Below are 25,532 nucleotides of genomic sequence, written 5' to 3'. Positions count from 1 at the left end.
CACTTTCCTCCTCTCATACGTACATCCTTCTCGGTAAATCCTTTTCACTGTATCGTATATATAGTTCCATTATTTGCTTGTTTCCCTTCCTCCTCATCTCTTAACGTATAAACGAGGCTTACGGCAGAGAAATCCTAAGGCACAGTGACCTATTCTTACGTATATTAAAGTACGTTAACACACTGTTATCTCCACCTTTATCAAGGTGTGTGTATTTCTCCAGCATAATTTTGGTGGTTTCGTTCATTTCCTCCTCCAAGTTCAAGTCCATTTTTCTCCCGTTTTCTTCTTCTCTTCCTCCTTTCCTCCTACATCAAAAAACAGCTTAATCTTGACTCTTCCTCCTCCTCCTCTTCTTCGTTCCTTTCCTGTCTCCACTTTTATCAAGGTCTGTGTATTTCTCCGACGTAATTTTGGTGGTTTCGTTCATTTCCTCCTCCAAGTTCAAGTCCATTTCTCTCCCTTTTCTTTCCTCCCATACCAAAAAAGTTTAATCTTTCCTCTTCCTGTCTTCCTTGTCTTCCTCCTACTCTTTTTTTCCTTGTTATCTCCACTTTTATCAAGGTCTGTGTATTTCTCCAGTGTAATTTTGGTGTTTTCGTTCATTTTCTTCTCCAGTTTCAAGTTATTTTTCTCATTTTTCCTTACTCCTTTCCTCCTATGCCAAAAAATAGCTTAATCTTTCCTCTTCCTCCTCCTCCTTTTCGTTTCTTTGTAATCTCTACTTTTATCAAGGTCTGTGTCTTTGTAAACTTTGCAGAATGGACAAAAAAAAACACCAGAAATTGCTTGTATATTTATTGAGCAAACTGACACTTCTTGCAGAGAGAGGGGGGGGGTGGGAGGGCTTATGTGTCTGGGGGGCATGTGTCTGTGGGGGTTGTCAAAACACTGTGGGGAGGACACCCTGTGGGGCCTGATATATATATATATATATATATATATATATATATATATATATATATATATATATATATATATATATATATATATATATATATATATATATATATATTTTCTTGGCACTAAACTCTGCCAGACTCTTGCAGGGAGGGAGACAGAGACAAGACCACTGAGCCGAGGGAACCAGTCAGGCCTTCAAGATACTACCTGGATGCTGGGGGAGACGAGATGAGACGAGTCCTGTTGGGGAGAAGATGGAGGGAGATTAATTGAAGGGCAGAGAGAGAGAGATGGAACTAACTCTCTCTTTCTCTCTGTATTTCTATAAAGAGAAGACTAATAAAGTTTGGAAAAATATATTACTCTTCTTCTTCTTCCTCCTCCTCTCTCTCTCTTTCCTCTGTCCACCAGTGAGCTATTGTAGGACTCTTCCTCCTCCTCCTCTCTCTCTCTTTCCTCTGTCCACCAGTGAGCTATTGTAGGACTCTTCCTCCTCCTCCTCTCTCTCTCCTCTGTCCACCAGTGAGCTATTGTATTCTTCCCTTCCCCTCCCCTCCCAAGATGCCGCCTGGATGTTGGGGGGAGAGAGAGAGAGGATGAGATGGAACACACTCTCTCTCTCTCTCTCTCTTTTTTTTCAATGGACCTTATACACTTTTATGCTACTTTTTTTGTGAGAGAGAGAGAGTTCCAGCTTCCAGTCCCTTACTGAGCTGAGTGACCAGACAGCACCAGCCAATCAGCCATAGCCCTGAAAAGATATATGGTGGTTAGGTCCTGGTAGATTGTGGTGGAGTGGTAGAAATCGTGGTTGAATGTCAGGTCTTGGGTTGAAATTTTGGGGTTACAGAGTTGAAAAAGTTTTGAACAAGTTGAGTTTTTGGGTTGAACTTGTGATGACTGATGGTTAATAATAATAATAATAAAAGTATATAAAATTAATCTGTATTTTCTCATTCCTGAGAGAGAGAGAGAGAGAGAGAGAGAGAGAGAGAGAGAGAGAGAGAGAGAGAGAGAGAGAGAGAGAGAGAGAGAGAGAGAGAGAGAGAGAGAGAGAGAGAGAGTTACCTCCACATCTGAAAAGGAAAAATTATAATCTTCCTTCCTCTTCCTCCTCCTCACACACACACACAAAAAAAAACATCTCTGCTACACTAAAGTTATGACCGCAGCAGCAGCAGCAGTTAGACGCTGAATTATTGTCACAAGTTATAGTGTGTTGTGCCAGGTCCCTGCTGGTGAGCCTGGTTTCGACCCTCACACCAACCACCCCCAGGGCCACAACGGAGGTGGGTTGAGTTCTAATGAGTGCTTATAAGTTCTGCAGGTGCTGTTTGTTGGGCTTTCATTGAACTTAAAGGTGCCTTTGACAGAGCAAATAAAGAGGTTATATTGGAACAACTTATTTTAAAGGGCATTAAAGGGAAATTACTGGGCTGGGTCAAAGACTATTTGCATGTTAGGAAGGCTAAGGTGTGGTTCCATGGAGCCTCTTCTGCTGAAGGGAGTTTTGAATTGGGCACTCCACAGGGAAGGGTCCTTAGTCCTTTGCTCTTTAATATTCTCATGGACAAAATTGCACAGTACCCCTTTCCTCAGGGCACAGAAGTTTTTATATATGCTGATGATATACTTGTTCAGTGTAATGCTCCACGGACGCTTACCTTAGCCCTCCACCAGCTGGAAGACTTGTGCACTTCTATGGGACTAGTTGTTAATGAATCCAAAACTAAATTTCAATCAATTGCCAGAGTATGTCGGGCGCCACGTATCAATGACGTCAAACTCGATCGTGTCCACTGTTACAAATACTTGGGTGTATATCTTAGCTTTAAACAGACCACGGAATGTATCACTTATATCAGGAATCAATTTTTACTATGGTTGGCACCGTTGCGTGTTCTCGCACACAGGGGCCTAGGTGTTGGCGTCCCCATACTTAGAATGTTTTACATTTCTGTTATTCGATCTTTGATTGATTATGCTGCCCCAGTCTTAGTCCGGTTCAGCGAGTCCCATCTGAAGCCCCTGGAAATTATTCAAAATGAAGCAATGAGGCTAATCCTTGGTTGCCCCAAGACAGCTAAGATTGAAGTTCTTCGCGTTGAGTTAGTTCTCCTTTGTGTTGTGTGCCGGATTCGTGAAATTACATGTAGAACTCTCTGCCGCATGGAGGTATTAAGAACACAACAACATGCAAATATTCCCCTTGGCTACTTTGCTAAATAACAAAAAATACTTATAAAAACTAATCTGTAAAATAAAAGTCGACTGCAGAGTGTAAGTAACTGCATATAACTGAACGTACCTCTAAACTAAGCACTTGCTGAAGACGGCAAGCTAAACTATGTGACAAAGGCGGCATCAACATTATCATCAAACAGGACACACTGGCTGGACTTGGATGAGAGGGCTGTCCCTGTGGCTGGCGTCCCTGGCTACCACCCCTCGGGCCTGGTTTTGAATTCCGGCTTGGGTAGGCAGTGTACAGCCCAGCCAGTTGTTCATCCTTCTTTGCAGAATGATCGATAAAATTGGTACCTGGGGAAAAGGTAAACTGTGGCGGTCCCGGACTTCACACCACCCATTCAAAAGGTCAATGGTACGGAGCTGAACACTATGGCCAAGCACACCTTTACCAGTACCTTTGCTGTCCCACGGTAGACCAGACTCCCACTCCTGATGGACTGCGGTGGACTGTGGACCTTGATTCCTGAGTCTTGAGATGCTTCCCTTCCTTCCCAGACCTGTCAACGAGAGACCCTTGACTAACACGTTCAATACTGTATACAATAATGGCACATTAATGCTCATACAGTATAATACAAAACATACCAACATTTAATTAGAGATAGTGTGTATCATTTCAACACCTTTAGAGATACACACCAAGTTCAAAGTGACAGGCAGAGATGGTGGTGGTGGCTGTACATGACTGGACAATGCTGAGGTGCACAGCATGAGGGATGGGGAGGTAGGTGAGGTGATGAGGAGGTGTGATGTGTTCAGTGTGGTAAGGAGGCAAAGCTTGAGGGGGTTGGGCACATCTGGAGGAGAAAGGACAGCCACATTAGTTAGCAAAGCAGAGGATAACATTAAAATTATTCTAGTCCACATGTCAGACCGTAGCCATAAGGAAGCCGGCCAGAGCGATATGGAAGTAGCCAAAATGAGGGTGTTGTGAGGGATGTGTGGCGTCACTGGGAAGGACAGAATCAGTAATGCAAGAACCAGACCAACAGTGAAGGAGGTGTTGCGAGGGATGTGTGGTGTCACTGGGAGGGACAGAATCAGTAATGCAAGAACCAGACCAACAGTGCAGGAGGTGTTGCGAGGGATGTGTGGTGTCACTGGGAGGGACAGAATCAGTAATGCAAGAACCAGACCAACAGTGAAGGAGGTGTTGCGAGGGATGTGTGGTGTCACTGGGAAGGACAGAATCAGTAATGCAAGAACCAGACCAACAGTGCAGGAGGTGGCCTCATATTTACCAGTTTCTGAGCCATAGCTATTGCCAATAAACACCATTAAGTAACCATTTTAATGATAACTCTATATAAAGGCACTTACTGGGGTCGAGGAGGCAGTTTTGGGGTTGGAAATCGGTAAACAGGAGGCTGGGTACAACAATCTGGAACCGTTGTGAGGTGGTACGGGCATGTTGATGAGACAATACAGAGATACTGATGCGAGGAGAGTACTAGAAATGGAAGTGCAGGGAGGGGGAATGAGAGGTAGACCCAAGACAAGACAGCAGCAGACATGAGAGAGAAGGGCCTCAACACCAACACGACAGGCGATAAGAGGAACGTGGAGGCGGCTCGTCAAAAACAGCGACCCCGTATAAAGACAGGCTAATGAGCTGGCCAAGAAGAGGGACTCCATGCCAGACCAAATGTCTGTACCAAATTGAACAGATCCCTTCATGTTTTATTGGCTAGCATGGTATCTGAAGTGTCCAAAAACAGTTGATGGACTTTCGAGTCACTTTGCTAATCTTTAAAAATAGCTGCTGTTATGTTGCCCAATCAGTGAACTTCAGAAAAACACCCATAACTTCTTCCCAAAGTGACCCACAAAGCTGGAAATGAGCTTAAACTGTTCCTCTTTAAATTCTTCATCTTCTGGTGTGCAACATGCCAGGTTTTGCCTGTTTTTACTATTTCATAATAACTGGCTGATCAGAAAAACATCAATTTTTTTTACATTTTTTGAAGATTTTTTTTTAAAAAGTTTTCTATTTCTTCCTGCTGATGCTTTATTTTGGCCAAGGTGTGTATTCAGTACTTGAAAACTGTCCACAGATCATATCAACAAGGTTTATTTTGATTATTTGAGCCTCTGTTTAGTTATAAAATCACATGTTTTTTTTCTATTTTCACTTGAGTTTGTTAGAGAGCGTCCACATTTCTCAGCTGAATGACTTTGTTTTGATAATGGATACACCTGTTCTATGGGTCTCCTCCTTACATACTAGTACATCCACATCACAGACCAGCCACTGTGAATGCCATGCAGCCATCACTGCCACCAAAACCCAGCCCCACAAATCTTGCCTACTGTAAACCTTTCCAGGTCCATCCAAAATGCCTACAAGCTTACACCTGTATTTAAGAAGGCTAAATTAAGGGGGACGAAGAGTGGTCTGAAATCGCGAATATGGCGTGCACAAAAACTGACTCCCGAAGCATGGATGGTCCAGTCACATTCTATGCTTAATGATGAATGTACTCTGTGCATCATTTTCCAATTTTGGGTGAATTCTGAGTTCTTGTGCATGTCAGATTTGTGATTTTTGCCCACTATCCTTCCCCTTGAGTATGTTCTGCAGTGTTCCTTGTTCAGACATATGCATGACCAGAATCTGTCGTGAAATGGCAGAACATATGAACCAACAAAATGTCACATGACTATATGACCTACCACTAGCACACAGGCCTGGGGCACTCAATTTTCTACGTCCGAGCAGGTTGAACAGCGTCAACCACCCGTCAACCTTATTCTTCTTGGTGGAGTGACGTGAGGTTGGTGAGGAGGCAGAGAGGGTCCTCATGGCAGTCTCAGCGGTTCTGTTGGACAGAAAATTTTTTTTTTTATATAGGGTGCCTAAACTTGACCTCCAGCAGTCTGAGGGAGGGAAGGGAGGAGGGAGAGGAAGGGAAGCAGTGGGTGCTGGCCTCACCATCCAGCCACCCGTCACCACCTCCAGCTGACCAGGTTAGGTTAGGTTGGGTCTGTTAGTAGTGGTCAGTATGGGAGGGAGTGGCTGGTTATGGAGGTTAGTGTGGAAGGGAGTGACTGGTGAGAGAGAATGTAAGAGACAGACAGACAGGGAAAGAAGTGCAGATACAGACAGAGAGAACGATGGGATAAAACAAACAGACACACAGACAGACAGAAAAAGACAGGTAGGCTAATACACAAAGACAGAGACAGACAGAAAAAAACAAATGCTAACACAGACACAGACAGACAAGCTTATACAGACAGAAAAAGAAACAGAAAGGCAAAAACAGAGACAGACAGACAGACAAGCTTATACAGACAGAGACAGAGAGAAACAGAGGCTAACACAGACAGACAGACAAGCTTATACAGACAGAGACAGAGAAACAGAGAGGCTAACACAGACAAACAGAGAAACAGAGAGGCTAACACAGAGACAGACAGACAGACAAATAGAAAGAACGACAGACAAGCTTAAACAGACAGAGACAGAGAGAAACAGAAGCTAACACAGAGACAGATAGAAAGAAAAACAGACAGACAAGCTTATATATATATATATATAGAGAGAGAGAGAGAGAGAGAGAGAGAGAGAGAGAGAGAGAGAGAGAGAGAGAGAGAGAGAGAGAGAGAGAGAGAGAGAGAGAGATTTATATAGAAAAAAAGAAAATCAGACCATTATTCTATGGTCCAGACTTGGTGGTCTGTCCTTAAACCTAAGTGATTTTACATTAATCAGAAGACTCCAAAACGTTGCATTTCTACTCTAGTTGATATTAAGTTGAAGGAAGTGACGGTCGAGCTTATTTTTGAAGGAGTCAATCGTGTTACACTGGACCACTGACGGTGGAAGCTTATTCCATTCTCGCACTACAACGTTGGTGAAGAAAAATTTGGTGCAGTCTGAATTTACTTGTCTACATCTGAGTTTTACGCCATTGTTCCTCGTGCGCAAAGTGTCATCGATCATAAACAATGTTGATCTGTCTACATTCGTGAAACCATTAAGTATTTTAAAACATTCGATCAGTTTTCCTCGGAGGCGACGTTCTCAAGAGAGAACATGTTAAGGGTAGAAAGCCTTTCTTCGTAGGATTTGTTGCGCAAGGAAGGGATCATTTTCGTTGCCCGACGCTGAACACCTTCTAATTTAGCAATATCCTTTGCATGGTGGGGAGACCAAAACTTTACCGCATATTCCAAGTGGGGTCTGACTAAACTGTTGTAGAGCGGTAGTATTACTTCTTTCTTCTTGAATACAAAGTTTCTTTTTAATGAAGCCCAACATTCTGTTCGCTTTATTTGCTGCATCGATGCAGTGTTGTGAGAATTTGAGGTTTGACGCGATTTTGACCCCAAGTCTTTGACGCATTGAACGCTTTTGAGTTTAACGCCGCGCATTTCGTATTCGAACTTCATATTCCTCGTTCCAACTTGAAGGACCTGGCACTTGTCTACGTTAAAGGGCATCTCCCATCTATCCGACCAAGCTGAAATTTTGTGCAAATCCTCTTGGAGTCTTTGCCTGTCTTCGTCAGTGAGAACCGAGTTGCCAATCTTTGTGTCGTCTGCAAATTTACTAATGCGGTTATTGAGTCCAACATCCACGTCGTTGATGTAAATAATGAAGAGCACTGGGCCAAGGACCGAGCCCTGAGGGACGCCACTAGTGACAGGCGCCCACTCTGAGTTAAATCCGTCAATCACTACTCTTTGTTGTCTGTTGCTCAACCAATTCGCGATCCATTGGTTTACTTGACCGTCAATACCTATTTGCTTTAATTTGTAAAGTAATTTATGTTATCAAACGCTTTCTGGAAATCAAGATAGACTACGTCCAGTGATTTGGTTACGTCATAAACAGTGAAGAGGTCGTTATAAAAGGTTAATAGGTTTGATAGGCAGGATCTTTTGTTTCGGAAGCCATGTTGTGAGTCCCCAATCAATGAGTGGCTTTCAAGGTAATTCACAATTTTGTCTCTAATTATGCCCTCAAGTAGCTTACCTACAACCGAAGTTAGACTAATGGGCCTGTAATTACCTGGTACTTTTTTGTCTCCTTTCTTGAAAATCGGTGTCACGTTAGCCTTTTTCCAATCTGAAGGGACGATGCCTTGTCGCAAGGACATATTGAATACGGTTGTGGGGAGAGTATTTCGCTCTTTGTTTCTTTCAGCAGAGTTGGATATACTTTGTCAGGTCCAGGACTTCATCGGTTGTTATTTCAAAATTAGGCAATGCATGCTCGAGATTTACAATAGTACTGGTGTTGGTGGTAGCGAGAGGAAGACTGTTAGTATTAAACACCGAGGAAAAGTAATTGTTTAAGAGGTTTGCAATGTGTTGGCTGTCAGTCACTAGTGCACCGTCGCTGTTTGTTAAAGGTCCAATACCACTGTTGATCGCCTTTCTGTTGTTTATGTAACTGAAGAAAGATTTCGGATTATTTTACAGTTGGCTGCAATATTTTCTTCGTATCTACGCTTTGCCTGACCTACTAGTCTTTTTACTCGTCGCCTGGCATCATTATAAAGTCTAATGTTTTCGGGCGTGCTTTGTTCTTTCTTTAACCTGTAAAACAATTTTCTCTCATTGACTGATTGTTTAATTTCGCTATTAAACCACGGTGGGCTTTTATTAGTGTTAATTCGCTTCTCGCACAAGGGACGAATGTGTTCTGCTGAGTGAGTAAGTGATTTTTAAGGCTTAGCCAGGCTTCCTCTACGTTGCCGTCATCTGATAGTTGTATTTCTGTTAGTTTTGTCGGATTTCTACGAAGTTAGCTCTTTGAAATTGGGCACCTTTACTTTATTTTCAGTCACTGATGATTGAGCTTTAATGTCGACGCGCACTAATTTATGATCGCAAGAACCGAGGTGTTCTCCTACCGTGACACTACTGATTAGGTTATCTTGGGTCGTTATAACAAGGTCGAGTATATTATTTTGTCGAGTAGGCTCAGAAACCATTTGGCTTAGATAATTTTCTTCTAGAAATTCGATCATTCTATGTGACTCGCCTTCTGTACCTGACAGTGTCGCCCAGTCGATATGGGGGAGGTTAAAGTCTCCTAATATCAGTGAGTCTCTTTTATTAAGTTACTGCCTTCAGACGCTGTACATTTCAAGGTCGTCATCGAGTGATTGCCGGGAGGTCTGTAGGTGACAGATATATTTAAGTTGACTTTTGCAATGTTTACTCGCACGCACAAATGTTCAACGTTACTGTTTCCCGGTGTTTTGTCAGTGGGTTGCAAATAGCTTTTGACATAAAGGGCGACGCCACCGCCTCTACGGTTTACACGATCTTTGTTGAAGAGTCTGTAGCCATCTATGTTGTATTCGGAACTTAAATCAATATTTGTTGTGTCGATAAAAGTTTCGGTTATAGCAATTATGTCAAAATTTTCTGTTAAAGCAAGACATCTCAGTTCATCAAATTTGTTTCTTAGGCTACGCGCATTGAAACTAAGGATTTTTAAGTTATCTAGAGGCTTAGTAATAGAGGTGGTGGTACTTGCGGGATCACGGTTCCGGGTTTGTTGCGATGCACGGCGTCTATTTACACGGGTGGGGTGGAGGGACGTGGCCGTGACTCGTTTTTTGTTCGGATGACACGCACTGCTTCGTTGAGGAGCCTTCCGAGTCTGGCTGATCCGATGGGAGAAAGGTGCAATCCGTCCCTGTGAAAGAGCTCATTTTGTCCATAGAAATTGTCCCATGTGTTGAGGAACTCCACGTCAAGCTCCCTTCAAAGAGTCTGTAAGCGGTTGTTTAGGCTGAAGGCCTTACTGAAAAAGTCGCTCTCCGCCCAAGTCCGTGGTAGAACCCCTGAAATCAAAATGTTAGGAGATTTAGACTTATACTGCTGGATGAGCCTACGGTATTTGTCCAGGAGTTCCTCAGACCGGGTGGTGGTGACGTCGTTCGTACCTGTGTGAATAACAAACAGTGAATCATTAGTAGCCTGGGGGGAGATCTCTTCAAGAGCAGCAGTTATATCGTCGATCCCAGCACCAGGATAGCAATAGTTCCGTCTTCGACGAGGAACTCTGCCGCAGAACTCAACGACCTGTTGGCGAATCATGGAGTCACCCACCAGGAAGGTGCTCTCCTGCTCGTCCTCCTCCTACAGAATGGCAAACCTGTTGAAGCAACGAACAAGATAAATCGCTTGTCTGGCTGGTTTGGCTCCTCCATTCACGACGGTGAAGCCATCATGGGCGTTGCCACTAGTATCCTCCCGCTGCGTGGTGTTGTCCGCTGGTGTCGACGGTACCGCTGACGGCAAGGGGGCGGTTGGAGAAGGGTTTGGCACCACAGCAACGTTAGCCTGGATGAATTCCTGCAAGGAGGCAACAGTGCGAGAAAGCTCTATTATTTTATTTTGACCTGCTTCAATCTTCTCTTCTTGCTCCTGCAGTCTGGTCTCGAGATGCTGCCTGGTGAGAGAAAGCTCTATTATTTTAATCTGGCCTTCTTCCATCTTCTCTTCCTGCTCCTGCAGTCTTGTCTCGAGATGCTGCCTGGACAGACACAGTCGACAGACAGCAGAACGCCCTGTAAAAAAGTGAGCTGAGAAGCTACCGTTACAAGTACTGCACTTCTTAGGCGCCATCTTAGCTGAAATGAATGAGATAAAACACAGAGTGAAGGGGATTAGGAAAGGGGTGAGGTGTGTGAGAGGTAGTTTAGTAATGGAGGAAAAGTGAGAGAGGAGGAGTAGGAAGGGATGTGAGGTGAGTAAAGAGGGGAAAGAGAGGTGTGTGAGCAAGGAGGGTTAGGAAGTAGGTGTGGTGGGAGAGAGGAGGAGTAGGAAGGGATGTGAGGTGAGTAAAGAGGGGGAAAGGGAGGCGGTGAGTGAGGTGTGTGAGATCAAGGAGGGTTAGGAAATAGGTGAGGTGGGAGAGAGGAGGAGTAGGAAGAGATGTGAGGTGAGTAAAGAGGGGGAAAGAGAGGCGGTGAGTGAGGTGTGTGAGATCAAGGAGGGTTAGGAAATAGGTGAGATGAGAGAGAGGGAGAGTGGGAACGGATGAGGTGAGTAAAGAGGGGGAAAGGGAGGCGGTGAGTGAGGTGTGTGAGATCAAGGAGGGTTAGGAAATAGGTGAGATGAGTGAGAGGGAGTTTGGGAAAGGAGGTAAGTGGGAGAGAGGAGGAGTAGGAAGGGATGTGAGGTGAGTGAGGTGTGTGAGAACAAGAAGGGTTAAGAAAGAGGCGAGGTAAGGTAGGTGAAGGGATGGGTAAATAGGATGTGAGGTAAATTGAGTGAGGGGGGGAGGGCTTAGAAATATGTGGAGGTGAGGGAGGAGTAGGAAGGGCTAATCCTCTAGGGGATGAGGAGGAGCAAAGGGATGTGGTGTGAGAGCGGGTGGGGGGGGCTTAGGTGAGGTGAGGGGTGTAGGAAGTGTTAATCCTCTAGGGATTTAAAGAGGGTGTAATGAGGAGGAGCAGATTGAATCCTCAGGGAATTCAAAGGGTGGGTTGTCGACACACCCAAATCACGCGTGAGACACTCGGGAACACAAAGACACACTCGGGACACACGAAACACTCAGAAACCCAAGCACAAGCACGACTAAACACCCTCAAGTCACTCGCAAAAACACCGGAAGTACAACAGTACACTCAAAACACTCTGAAACCCACGCAGAGCACTATAAACATCCAAATCACACGTAAAAGCACTGGAAACACAACACACTCGAAACGCAGAACACTCGAAAACAGCCAAATCACACGCAGAAACACCGGAAACAAAACAGCACACTCAAAACGCTCTGAAACCCACGCAGTACACTTAGAAGCAGCCAAATCACACGCAAAAACACCGGAAACACAACACACTTGAATCACTCTGAAACCCACTCAGAACACCCGGAAACAGCCAGATCACACGCAAAAACACCGGAAACACAACACACTTGAATCACTCTGAAACCCACGCAGAACACCCGGAAACAGCCAGATCACACGCAAAAACACCGGAAACACAACGCACTTGAATCACTCTGAAACCCACGCAGAACACCCGGAAACAGCCAGATCACACGCAAAAACACCGGAAACACAACACACTTGAATCACTCTGAAACCCACGCAGAACACCCGGAAACAGCCAGATCACACGCAAAAACACCGGAAACACAACACACTTGAATCACTCTGAAACCCACGCAGAACACCCGGAGACAGCCAGATCACACGCAAAAACACCGGAAACACAAATCACAGAGGCAACCACAGGCATAAACCACAAGCGAACACACACCAAACACGTGTCGGGAAATCACAGGCAACACACAAGGTCCACAAGCGAGAACACCCAAACGCCCAAGAGCACGACGAAAACACAGGGCAAGCGATGTTGTGGGGCGCAGCGGGGTGAGGTCACGACCTTCTCTCAGCAGAGGTCGGGAGAGAGAGAGAGAGAGAGAGAGAGAGAGAGAGAGAGAGAGAGAGAGAGAGAGAGAGAGAGAGAGAGAGAGAGAGAGAGAGAGAGAAAGTCGTAAAGAAATGAAAAAAAGTTGAAAAAAAGAAAGAAATGAGATGCAAGAGGTGTGTGTGTGTGTGTGTGTGTTGGATAGTATATGTTAATGGTCTAAATTTTATAAAGAAATAATTGTGCAATTATATATACATCAGTTTATGGTTACATACACACACACACACACACGGGCGGTGTAGTCATGGTAGCAAAAACAGTCGTTGGGCATCACAGAGGCATGGGTCAAATTCTTCATGCCCGGCACTGGCCGGTATGGCACTCACCCCCGCGGCCCCCATCCACCTCCACGGACCCTATGCCCTATGCGCAGCCTCTGCACCACCCCGGCCACCCCAAAACAAAAAGAGGGGCTAGGGGGCCCTTCCTCCTTCGAGGTGAAGGGGTCGCGTGGGCTTTGCCCTGCACCCATCACTGACGGCAGGCTCCCCGGATGGGGATGCATCATGGAAGCCTGCCGCGCGGTCGTGCCCCCCAGCAAGACCGGATCGGGGTCGAGGCTCGCACCCCGACCCCAACCTCTACTTCTTAATTTGTTTTTGGATATCTTTTTTTGTAGGTGTAGATGAAACTATATTTTAGTTTTATCCGCATAAAAATGCTAAGAGTCACATATTTCCAGGATATGTTACCCTCCTCACTACAAACGTTAAGCACCAGAGTGAGGACGAAGAGAAAACCTGCGTGGGCTACAAAATAGTCTGGATAATAAACAATGGAGGAGTATAGCTAGATAATTTAAATGCACCAGTTTCTTTTGCGTCTTTCAGTGGAATCCTTTCGATCTTCACAAAAACGACACACTTAAGTATTTAAAGGGAGTGTCTACAAAGCAGCTGAGAGTTCCCTAACACACTTCTGCTAAAAAGAAAAAGCTGAAGCTAAAACTAGCCTCAGGATTCCCGCCGGCCAGCTCGTGATTCAGTTTTCAAGTCCACGTACGCAGGAAAGCAGACTCAAATTACGCGTCTTTCCACGAGTCTCTAAAAACTGTCGAGTCAGCTTTGTAGCCGAAGCCTGGTCAAAGATTTCGTCCAGGTTTCTCTCTCTCTCTCTCTCTCTCTCTCTCTCTCTCTCTCTCTCTCTCTCTCTCTCTCTCTCTCTCTCTCTCTCTCTCTCTCTCTCTCTCTCTAGATAGATAGATAGATAGATAGATAGATAGATAGATAGTTAAGTCAGACCCCACTTGGATTATGCGGTACAGTTTTGGTTTTGGTCTCCCCACCATGCAAAAGACATTACTAAATTAGGTGTTCAACGTCGGGCAACAAAAATGATCCCTTCTTAGCACAACAAACCCTACGACGAGAGGCTCTCAACCCTTAACATGTTCTCTCTTGAGAAACGTCGCCTCTAAGGAAAACTGATCGAATGTTTTAAAATACTTAATGGCTTTACGAATGTGGATAAATCAAAATTATTCATGATCGATGACACTGCGAACGAGAATAATGGCACAAAACTTAAATGAGACAAGTAAATTCAGACTGCACCAAATATTTCTTCCCCAGCGTTGTAGTTCGAGATTGGAATAAGCTCCCGCCTTCGGTGGCCCAGTGTAACACGATTGACTCATTTAAAAACAAGCTCGACCGACACTTCCTTCAACTTAATGTTACCTAGAGTAGAAATAAAAAATTTTGGAGCCATCTGATTAATGTAGAATCACTTGCTAATAGGTTTAAGGACAGATCATCTAGTCTGGACCATGGGGTCTGTATGGTTTTATTTTCTATGTAAATCTATGTAAATTCTCTCTCTCTCTCTCTCTCTCTCTCTCTCTCTCTCTCTCTCTCTCTCTCTCTCTCTCTCTCTCTCTGTGTGTGTGTGTGTGTGTGTGTGTGTGTGTGTGTGTGTGTGTGTGTGTGTGTGTGTGTGTGTGTGTGTGTGTGTGTGGGTGTGTGTGTGTGTGTGTGTGTGGGGGTAATTCGTCATGGTCTGACCGCGCGATAGACTCACGATCGCCAGCCAGTATTCTTCTCGACAGAGCAAGGAGCTCCCAAGTGATGGATCTCTGGGTACGGCTGAAACCTCACATCGGAGGTGGCCGAGTGGTCTGCGGATATGGTGAGCCCGGGAACCTAGGTTCGAGTCCCACCGATGACACACTGACTGTTTTAAACCATCGCCGAGTGGCGAAATATTACCCACTTGCTGCCCATATCTTCAATCAACCCTGACTTCAGGGATTTCGGTCAAGTGGAGCACCGGGGGCCAGCATGAGTTAAGCAAGAGGCATACATCACGGCAGCCACTATAAATAAAATTCGCCTGCGCCAATAACGAGGTGGGGTCGTCCAAGAAACTCAAGCAAGCCTACCGGCGTTATAGACAGCACCTTAAAAAAAAAATAACGGGAGGCAGGACACAACCCCCGACTAATACCCATTCACTGCTGGCTGGACTACTGGACCGCTAGTTGGACAGGGGAAGACTGCCCATCCATCTCCCTTCCGCCCGGGAATCGAACCCGACACCTCTTGGTTGTACGGCGAGCGCCCTGCCATTGCACTACGGAGCCCCGTGCACGTACGTACGTGAGTGTGTGTGTGTGTGTGTGTGTGTGTGTGTGTTTTATGGTATGGGAAGGTAGACTAAAGCTGGCGTCACATTTAAACCTATTTTTCGCTTGTTGCTTGCCGAGCGCAGAGTATTTATTCTTTTGCGGGCAAGTGAGCAGGATCATCACCATTAAAAAAAAAATCAGTATGTCAACCATCGAACATCATCACTTGCGGCGGCATATACATAAATAAGCAAACAAACAGACAAACATCCAGAGTAATGGTCGTCACCGTTATCCGCCTTTCCATCAACAATTGCAGATTATAGGAATTCTACATATACCGTTGAGATGATCACTTTTGGAAGGAGAGAGAGAGAGAGAGAGAGAGAGAGAGAGAGAGAGAGAGAGAGAGAGAGAGAGAGAGAGAGAGAGAGAGAGAGAGAGAGAGAGAGAGAGTGTGTGTGTGTGTGTGTGTGTGTGTGTGTGTGTGTGTGTGTAATTCACCGCGGCCTGATCACGAGTTGGACTCGCAATCGCCAGTAAGTACCTTCCTGACAAGAGCAAGACTCAATATAGTCAATCTCCGGGTACTGCCAGGACCTCCAAACACCACACACCCCATCCCCCTTGCTCAGCGGGGAACAGTAACCATTCCTTGTAAGCGGAAAAATCCCGGCCTGAGCGGGGCTCGAACCTCCACCTGCCAGGCCACAAAGCCTGGCAGCGCAGAGATTTAAACCACTGAGCTATGGAATGATGTGGTTTTGTTTTGTTGGGGGGGGTGGGTGTGTGTGTGTGTGTGTGTGTGTGTGTGTAGGTGAGGGCCTTGGTCTTGGGTGAGGGTGGGTGGTTGACGCGACAAGTCTTAACAGTCTGTCCCACAGCGCTGAGGCAACGAGAGGAATGCTGAGCAGGGCAATCAGGCCCCCGGGTGTTGGGAAAGGCGTGTTTGGCCTAGCCAGCCTGTCCTGCCGCTCGGCTGGCTCTGGCCGTGGAGGAAAGGGAGGGGATGGGGCGAGAGGTTGGAAGAAGGGAGGAAGAAAGGAATAGATGGGAAACAGCCTCGTCAGCGTCGTGGGTAAGGTGTAAATGCGCTATTGTGTGTGTGTGTGTGTGTGTGTGTGTGTGTGTGTGTGTGTGTGTGTGTGTGTGTGTGTGTGTGTGTGTGTGTTGTTCCTGCTGCTCCTAAAAAGAGTGCAAAGTGGCCGAAAGAATTTCGGGAAGAGAGGTGTCCTGATACCCTCCTCTTGAAAGAAGCTATATATATATATATATATATCTATATATCTAAATATATATAGAGAGCGAGAGAGAGAGAGAGAGAGAGAGAGATTGTTTAATCTGCATTAATCCTATTGTCCAAAGTCTGAACCGTTCTTAACCAAACGGCATCAAACAACCACCCAAGCGCTGCTGTATCCCTACCTTGGCGAATATTTTAGGTGTAGGAAGTGACGGTTGTTTAATTTTAAAGTAAACAATTACGTATGTCTGTCGCCAACGTACATAAAATCACACAACGGTACGCCGCTCAAAGTTGACTGAACACTGCTGAGCCCATGGCCATCACTGAATCTAAAGACTTTATAGGCGTATCAGCGCGTGCTGGCTGCCTTGTGTTACCGGAACCCGTTTTCTATTCCATTTTTCATGACTGGCATTGATCAACGCGTTGGGTCATTGAGCCCTGGCGGGAGACATTTCTCAGGGGTGACACGGGTAATCGTTCAACTGTCTTCCCCAAAAGAACGTAAACACACCAGCAGATCCTTCAACACACCTCTTGTCTACGTTTGGGTGAGATAGGCTTCTCTCACCGCAAGGCCTCTTTTCCTTTCATTAGCGCGAGGCGAGGGGGCAGGCCAGCAGACCCCCGCGCCCCGCCTCTTGTCTACGTGGTCAGGGTAACAGATTGGTCTCGAGGGCAAAATCTATCTAAGAACTTGATCATATTGAGCGAGGTGGGAATAAGAGAGTGGAAGAACATGCTGGCCGTGCTGACTCGAATCTTCACGCCCTGGTGTATGAGTGGACGACCACGTGAAGATAACAACTGCTTTGCCTGTGTGTGTGTGTGTGTGTGTGTGTGTGTGTGTGTGTGTGTGTGTGTGTGTGTGTAATAGACCGTGCATTCCTTCCTCCAGCTGTCTTGAAGGAGCGCCTGGCTGAGCATCTGGTGCATTATTTTTTATATATTCATTTTGCGAGGTGAGTGAGTGTACGTCTGAAGGCGTCTTAGGCGGAGAGCGAGAAACTTGAACGTAACTCTCGTGTTTATGGCAGAGGAACACATATTTACTGTGTAGCTAATGATCACGAGCAGGAAGGGATCTCTCTCTCTCTCTCTCTCTCTCTCTCTCTCTCTCTCTCTCTCTCTCTCTCTCTCTCTCTCTCTCTCTCTCTCTCTCTCTCTCTCTCTCTCTCTCTCTCTCTCTCTCTCTCTCTCTCTCTCTCTCTCTCTCTCTGTTTTGTTCTCGGAGTATATCACTCTAATCCTTTTATTTTCTTCCTAAATTTGTATCTTTCAAGTCTTATTTTCATGTTCTTTTCACCTCCAGCATTACCGCGATCACTACCACCACCACCACCACGGCTATCACCACCACCATCGACACCACGAGACCCTCCCCCACCGCCTCACCTCCAACCAAACCGACATCTGTTTTTCTTATTACTTTTTCAACGTGGGTTTCTATTTTTTTGCTCTCTTCTCGTTTCGGCAATACCCTCCTATTTACCTGTTGTATATTTCCTCTATACTTCCATTCTAAGCTTCTTGGCAATACCTGCTTAACCCTAGTGTCCCTTTCAAGGATGTTTTTGCTGCAAAATTCCAAAGCTATTACTTATTTTGGTTTCTTCCTCTCATTCATAATGAATATTAAACATCTTCAAAAACAATATAATAGCTACATCTTCCACTTCTCAACCCTTCCCTCTCATCAGTACATGACAGAGTGCTCAGACTGTCCCTCATGTTTACCTTCTCTTCCCACCCGACTACTCCCTTCTCTTGCGTCCTCTTGATTCTCTTTTCTCTCACACTTGTCGTCCTAAAGTTAAAGCGTTGATGACTTAATATTATGGACTTATCATTTGAAGGGGATCTTGATGAGAAAGAGGAGTCAAGGGAAAGAAAACGGAAGTGTGATAAGGGCGTATATATATATATATATATATATATATATATATATATATATATATATATATATATATATATATATATATATATATATATATATATATATATATATATATAGTGAAAAAAAGCTCAAGCTCCTTTCCTTTCTCGCTCATTGTCTGCCTCTCGGAGTAATTTTAAAACTTAAAGCCCCGAATAAATTACTTATTCATTACGCCCCAAAACTTTCCAATAATTAATACAACACTTATGATTTAATTACATAGGCATCACTCTTCAATTTTTCTTCCTTCTCCGGGTAAAAAAAAAGAACCTAAATTATGGGAAGAGATGGTAATAAATTAATGTGAGGCGGGCGTGGGCGGCGTGTGGCGAGGCGGCGCGGCGCGGGGAGCGATGCGTGGCCCGGGGAGGTGCGGGTGGTGGGGGTGTGGCGGAGGGAGATTGAAGATATGAACAGATAGAGGAAAAAGAAAAATGGGAGAGATGAATAAATGGACGGGAAAACACGCATTAACATAGATAAGTAAATACAGATAATATTGGATCAACAAATGAAAAACAGAGAAAAGGCAAAAGCGACCAAGTGGAATAGCATAAGCAACACCAAAACTAACAAAACACACAAATGGAGGCGAACAGTCCCCCCCCCCAAAAAAAAAAAAATAATAATCACAATCTAGAAAAAAAAATATATTCCGAAATAATGTAAAAAGCAACAACCACAACCACGACGCACAGTTCCACGCCACACAACGCCACACCATACCACACCACACCACACTACATAACGCCCCGCTCCGCCATACCACACCACACCACACCACACCACGCCACGCCACGCCCTACCCCAACAAAGTAATACGCCAGCAGGCACCATAATCTGTGTCTGCGGCAGAGACCAACACCCAAACCTTTCTTGAGGCGAGTTTGAGTTGAAAGTTTTGAGGGAGAGGCAGATGAGGAGGAGGAGGAGGAGGAGGAGGTGAGAAAACAAAAGATGAAGATGAGGAAGGAGTGAACGAAAAAGGAGGATGAACAGGAAAAGGAGGAAGTTTTTTTTTTTTTTGGGGGGGGTGAAGGCTTTTCTTTCCTTCCCTACTTTCTACCCCGCACTCACTCACTTACTCTCTCTCTCTCTCTCTCTCTCTCTCTCTCTCTCTCTCTCTCTCTCTCTCTCTCTCTCTCTCTCTCTCTCTCTCTCTCTCTCTCTCTCTCTCTCTCTCTCTCTCTCTCTCTCTCTCTCTCTCTCTAACCAATACTCTGTCGTGGCTCCGCAGAAGGCATGCCTAGCGCAGCCAAGCTCATGTACCCACTCGTATAGCCGAGAGACTAAAAAGGAACTCCGCATTTTCGTTGCCTTGTGTGAATACCGCCGGGATCTGTTACAAAGACACACGGCACACAGTTTTACCCAGATAACACCACGCAACACCTGAGAGACGAACACATCACCATCACGAGGAAGGTTTTTACCAGGTCTAGTCGAGCGATAACAGCAAGCTAAAGCCCGGGTCACACATAGCCGAATCGCTTCCGAATCCAGCCCAAATGTCATTCGGGATATTCGGGCATGTTCAGGGCAAATTTTTAAGGTCAAATTTTTGTCGGTCTGCAATCGGTTTGCATTCGGAAATATGTTTCGAATGCAAACCGAATCTGACCAACCAAAAGAATGCAAACCAAATGCGTTCCGAACTTACACCGAATTCCGAAATTCAAAATTTAAGTTTTTTTCTTTACCGAATGCAAACCGAATGCAAATCGAATGTAAACCGAATGCATACAGAATGCAAACCGAATACAAATCGAATCCAGTACGAATCGAAATTTGGGTATATATACCGGTATGTCAATTCTAGAAAACCCCAGAAAACGCGGATTGATTTATTTGTTGAGCATGCAATCATGGGTCCGCCACAACAACGGTCATACGGCGACCAAACACGGAAGAAAGTCACACTCCTTTATCTGGAAACACAAAGGAAATAATACATTTTTGCATCTTCCAGCCCAGAAGAGCACGGAAACGTCAGTAGCCGCGTGTTCCTGGCGTGGCTCGGAGCAGACAAGAACCTGATCAAAAATGAAATATCTAGCTCAATAGCCACGCGTCATCGAGAGCTTCTATCACTGACAGCCGAGTATTGAGGTATATACAACACGTCGGCGCCATCCACTCCAACGCCCGTCCAAAAGAGCGTGGCGTGAGTTACGGTACGAGGGTGAAGCTTGAGGCCACTGATAAAGGCAGCAGCAGCAACATAAGCATTATAACGATTATATTCCAGACTCCGGCGGGTCTTGGGGACGTCGTGATCAGCTCTGCAAAAAAGGAAAAGCAGCAGTAAAGGTTATTTATTTTCACGACGAAGGCAGTGTTGAAAGTTGGTTGTGGCAGTAGTAGTAGTAGTAGTAGTAGTAGTTGTTGGTGGTGGTAGTGTTTTTGTTTTTGTTGTTGTTGTTGGTGGTGGTGGTGGTGGTGGTGTTGTAGTAGTAGTATTGGTAGTAGTTTCCGTTGTTTTCTCTTGTTACTGCACGTGAGATATGACTGAAAGGCGTTGCAGAGAAGGCAAGCGTATACACACGCGGTCTGTAAGCGAATATGTACTCTATGGGATGGATGAGGAAGGAAAGGGAACCGTAGGGAAGGAAGACCGGGCTAAAAGGGAGGGAAAGGGAAGGAAAGCGGTGCTGGAAAGTTACTAAAGTGAGGGGAAGGGGGTTGAGTGGGCACTGGCATGGGAGGGGGGGCGGGGAAGAGGCACTTAAAGGTCGCGTTGAAAGGGTGAGGGGAAAGGAGGCGTGGTGGAAACGAGGAGGGAAAGGGAGTCTTGTGGGGGAGCGCACGAGGGGACGCTGAGGGTTGAGGGGTACACAGAGTTTCTGAAAGAGGCAGGTTTTGCGTTGTGGATATTTGCATTTTGTGAAAGAGAGCGATGGTGGTGTCGCGAGCAGACGGGTGAGAGGAGGAGGGGGGGTGGGGGGGGGCGAGGGGCTGAGGGGCGGCGTTGTTATGGTAATGGTGGTCGTGGTGGTGGTGGTATTTTTGGGTTGTTGTTGTTGTTGAACTTTCCCTCCATTATAACTTCCCAACATAACTTTGCAACAACACTCTGCTCCTGCTGATTAAAACTTGCTGACGTCACAATGTCTTCTTTAAAAGCGAAAGAAATCAAACGACAAGTAATTACAGTTTAATTAGTGTGTGCCAGCACCTTGGAGGAACGATTCTCAAATAAACCAACCCACAAGACTGCTAATCCCCTTCACGAGTACATTAAGTTGCTGCCACGAATAATCGGCTTAATTACAGTGAGAAGGAATATTGTTTGTTCTGGCGTCCTGGGTGCAGCTGAGCACAAGCTACCCGCGTTCTACCTTAATTAAAAAAACGTTATTAGTCAACCAGAACAGAAAACGGAGCTGTAGTTTTTTTTATGGATGCTGTAGTCGGGAGTATGAAAATATAAACAAACTCGACTGATGTTGACCCTGATGTTGACCCTCGTCTCCTTAAAAACAGACAAGCAATGAAAAAAATGACGTAAAAATCTGATTGTTTGATTTTGTAAACTTGTAAACTTAAGGAGAAGCATCCTCGTCTCGCCGTGTAGTGATTTTTAGTCAACGGCCCCGCCCGCCTTTCTCTCTCTCTCTCTCTCTCTCTCTCTCTCTCTCTCTCTCTCTCTCTCTCTCTCTCTCTCTCTCTCTCTCTCTCTCTCTCTCTCTCTCTCTCTCTCTCTCTCTCTCTCTCTCTCTCTCTCTCTCTCTCTCTCTCTCTCTCTCTCTCTCTCTCTCTCTCTCTCGTACTGATCGTCGCCGCTCTCCTCCACCTGCGTCCCCTCGCCCTCCCTCTCTCCCTGTCACACCAAGAGATGAGAAACAAATGTGCGTGTCGTTTCCATTTCCCTTCTCTTGTTCGTGTCCAAAATGTTGTGTTGGCCTCGCATTCCTCGCACCCTCCTCGCCCTTCCTTAGTGGCAGTTGTTTCTCCCTTTTAGTAGTTCTTTCTGACGGCACAGTGGGTCTCACTTACACTGGGATACTACTGTTTTTTTTTTTCCCCGTCTGTCAATTGTCCAACTCCTTTCTCCCCAAAGCACGAATGAGGTGAGATTTTTTTTTTTTTTTACGTTACTGTTGGATCCGGTTATTGCGTGCGGACCGCACTGATGGGGACCTAATTACTTTTTTTTCATCTATTTGTCATCAGGAAAAAGGCTTAAAAGCGACAGCGGATATCCAGCCTTTTGAGAGTGTGTTTACGCTGTTGTTTTTCTTGTTGTCTTCCTTCGTTTTTTTTTTTAGTCCTTTCTGAAAGTTAAAAAAGATGCGAAAGCTATTCCAAGAACCTCCAAAGTTAGCAGGAAAGCGTACCACACAGTATCCGAATAGTTTTCCTTACTCTACTCTTTCAAGCTACAGGATGGAAAAAATATTCGGTCCGATCTGAGACGCCTTTCATGTTAGCCGAGGAACATTATACAAAAAAATATCAGTGTTTGCTGTTCTTTCCCACCTGGATTTTCTTTTTGCTCTGTTGTGTTTTTCTGGTGTATGTCTTCTCTCTCTCTCTCTCTCTCTCTCTCTCTCTCTCTCTCTCTCTCTCTCTCTCTCTCTCTCTCTCTCTCTCTCTCTCTCTCTCTCTCTCTCTCTCTCTCTCTCTCTCTCTCTCTCTCTAAATAGATAAATAAATAAATAAATAAATAAATATAATTAAATTATTAATAATACAAAACAATAATCATATTAAAAGGCAAAACATTTTCACAACAATTAAAATAATCACGAGGAGGAAAAAAAAAATCAATAGTTATTACACTACACAGCAACAATAAACAAAGCTGCAGGTGTGCATGGCTCAGGCGTTGCCATAAACAAGGAAAACTTAGCTTAGGCGACGCATAACTCCGCGAGCCTCAAGGAATGAAAAGATAAAGCATATTACGCGGGACTCGCCATGAATTCAAAGTCCAAAAAAAAAATCTTCAGGATGCAAATTTCATGCTGATGAGATCACGGAAATAAATCGACAGTTTTGCGCCTTATGTGCGGTGGTGAGGGTGATGCACGGCGCCATTCAGGGCCGTTACCGCCCTCAACTCAGCGATGCGGGAATCTAAATCACCCCCTTTGATGCATTACACTAAAAACCGCACACACTTACTTGCAGATGAATGTTCCACTCCATCAAGCAAGACTCCTCTCGCCCGCATCCCGTGCTGAAGAAACCGAGAGGGAGGGAGGGAGAACGTCTTACCACCACACGTGCGCCACACACCTGCTGATGAAAACGGTAGTTAATTGAGAAGGCCCAAGACCAAAGAGTATGTTAAAGAAAGGTTACCACTACACCTAGTCATGTAACTATATGCTAAGTCCAAGTCCAGAATATTGTTTAATTTTATGTAACATGAATAGTGACTTTGATGGCTTTTAAGATATTTGTCTGTCTGTCTGTCTGTCTGTCTGTCTGTGTCTGTCTGTTTGTCTGTCCGGATGCTCAGCGGCTCCTGGATTTCGCCTCGATTTCTTCCTCGCGTCTTCCCATTTTACTCGCTGTGCACGTACAAAGGGGCTCAGGGAATACGGTTATACTATGTTTCTTTTTACCAGCCACGTTAGCGAATGTTAGTTTGTCTGTTTGTCTGATACTCTGTTTGTCTGCCTGTCTGCGTGTGTGCCCGGCGGCTGGCAGGATTCCGTTAAATCGGCGGCCTCTAGTTCCTTCCTTTCCTTGGTCCTTTCCCCTCTTCTCCTGCCTCTCCCATCCCTCCTGCTCATTTATAACTGTCGTCCTTGCAGCCCCGGGCACTAAGGCTGTATTTGGCTGCCGGACTTATCACAGGGACCCCATCTGCATAGAAAGGCGCCATTATTCAGCCAGTTAACCCGAGAGTCCTGCCTTGCCTCTGCCCCCTACCGCCCTCTTCGTCTCCCTTCACCAGCCCGCTTGCCCCTCACTGCCGGCCACAATTCTCCCCACACACCATCACTGCATGCTCTTTTTTCCTCCTTTTCTCTAAGATTCGTATTATTTAGCAAAGGAAATAATAGAGAAAAAAGCCTATCAAGCGTGGATGACTGATGATCATTGCAGCGAGTACGCGTATATTTCACGTGTGTTTCAGGCGAGAGGATCAACGTGTTTGTTTCATGTATGATTAGTGGAGCTTCAACGCTTCAATCGTGTCGCGCGCCTTGGCTCATGAATTCGTCAAGCCGCGTTGATGAAATATCGATGCTGGCGTGAATCCCGTTTTGTTACGTGGGATAACATTCAGGAGTGTTCGTTGGTTCCTTTTTATCGAAGATGATCTGTTTCTCTTCTCGTGAATCTGACAAGCCGCAAAGATGAAATATCAAAGGCGACGTAAATTCTATTATTTAGGAATGAAATATTGAGGCTCTTTTAAGTTTATTTTGCTCCTTTCTGCATGGCATCAGGTCTCTATACAGGTCATTTGCATATTTCTACATGTATTGGACAGTGCGCCTGATTCATGGTTGTGGTAAAAAGTGGTTGTGTTAACTCCTGAGCCGAGGTAAGCTGAAACGCGTTTGATATGGAATGAAGTCAACTGAGAGGAGTTCCCTTCACCCACCAGGAAGTGTTCAACAATGCCAAAGAACTTCCAGTGATAAATGTCAACTGCGTGATGAACAAAATCCATCCACATGAAAGTTATTTTTTTTTTAATTTTATGGTAGAACTAATGTTATGCTCTTTCTCTGTGTGTGTGTGTGTGTGTGTGTGTGTGTGTGTGTGTGTGTGTGTGTGTGTGTGTGTTTTAGAGAAAACGCTTGAGTGCTACTAAAAATGTTATGCGCTGACTCATTCCTAAATTAATAATGCAACTACTGCTATCACTATCGAATAAATCTTGCAGCTCTAGCGACTATGTCTTCAACGCTCTTGACCCTTTCAAGATGTAAAGTCTCTCAAGAAACAAAGAAACGAACAAAAAGACCATATTTTGCTGCTTAGTTCCTTACCGTGTAGGATCCTGGGGCTGTGCGTTTGTTTAAGCATCAAGTTATAATGTTTATCTGGGAATGATATCAACTGAAGAAGCAAAAAAAGATCTTTGCTAACTGTAAAATCATAAAGTAAGTTACATTATCTGTCTTCCTTCTATCTGAAACTATTATGAATCTAGGGAACAAAATGAAATTCTTACTGAACTACAAAAGGGGTGTGGGAACGGAGGAATGGGTATTGAAATTAAGGGTATTGGATGATTACTTAGG

The 25,532-nt window shown here is 45.0% G+C and overlaps 1 protein-coding gene across 2 annotated transcripts in view; it reads right to left on the bottom strand.

The window, feature by feature from the left end:
- Positions 1 to 933: 933 nt before the first annotated feature.
- LOC126982625 (uncharacterized) overlaps positions 934 to 25,532 on the bottom strand; it is a 25,550-nt gene continuing 951 nt past the window's right edge. Inside the window, exons 2-6 of one of the 2 annotated variants that reach the window (XM_050834832.1) lie at positions 23,449 to 23,562; positions 5,827 to 5,972; positions 3,793 to 3,950; positions 3,537 to 3,650; positions 934 to 1,143 (exon numbers count right to left, since the gene is read on the bottom strand). In XM_050834832.1, coding sequence (XP_050690789.1) covers positions 1,099 to 1,143; positions 3,537 to 3,650; positions 3,793 to 3,950; positions 5,827 to 5,956 — 447 coding nt within the window. In that variant the 5' untranslated portion in view covers positions 5,957 to 5,972; positions 23,449 to 23,562 and the 3' untranslated portion in view covers positions 934 to 1,098. The remainder of the gene's footprint in view (positions 1,144 to 3,536; positions 3,651 to 3,792; positions 3,951 to 5,826; positions 5,973 to 23,448; positions 23,563 to 25,532) is intronic. The other variant, XM_050834833.1, reaches the window with a different exon arrangement.

This window comes from Eriocheir sinensis, chromosome 51 (genome assembly GCF_024679095.1).
Source record: "Eriocheir sinensis breed Jianghai 21 chromosome 51, ASM2467909v1, whole genome shotgun sequence".
Classification (NCBI taxonomy): Eukaryota; Metazoa; Arthropoda; class Malacostraca; order Decapoda; family Varunidae; genus Eriocheir; species Eriocheir sinensis.
Note: the sequence above shows the minus strand (reverse complement) of the source record. Positions and strands in the feature narration are given on the sequence as shown.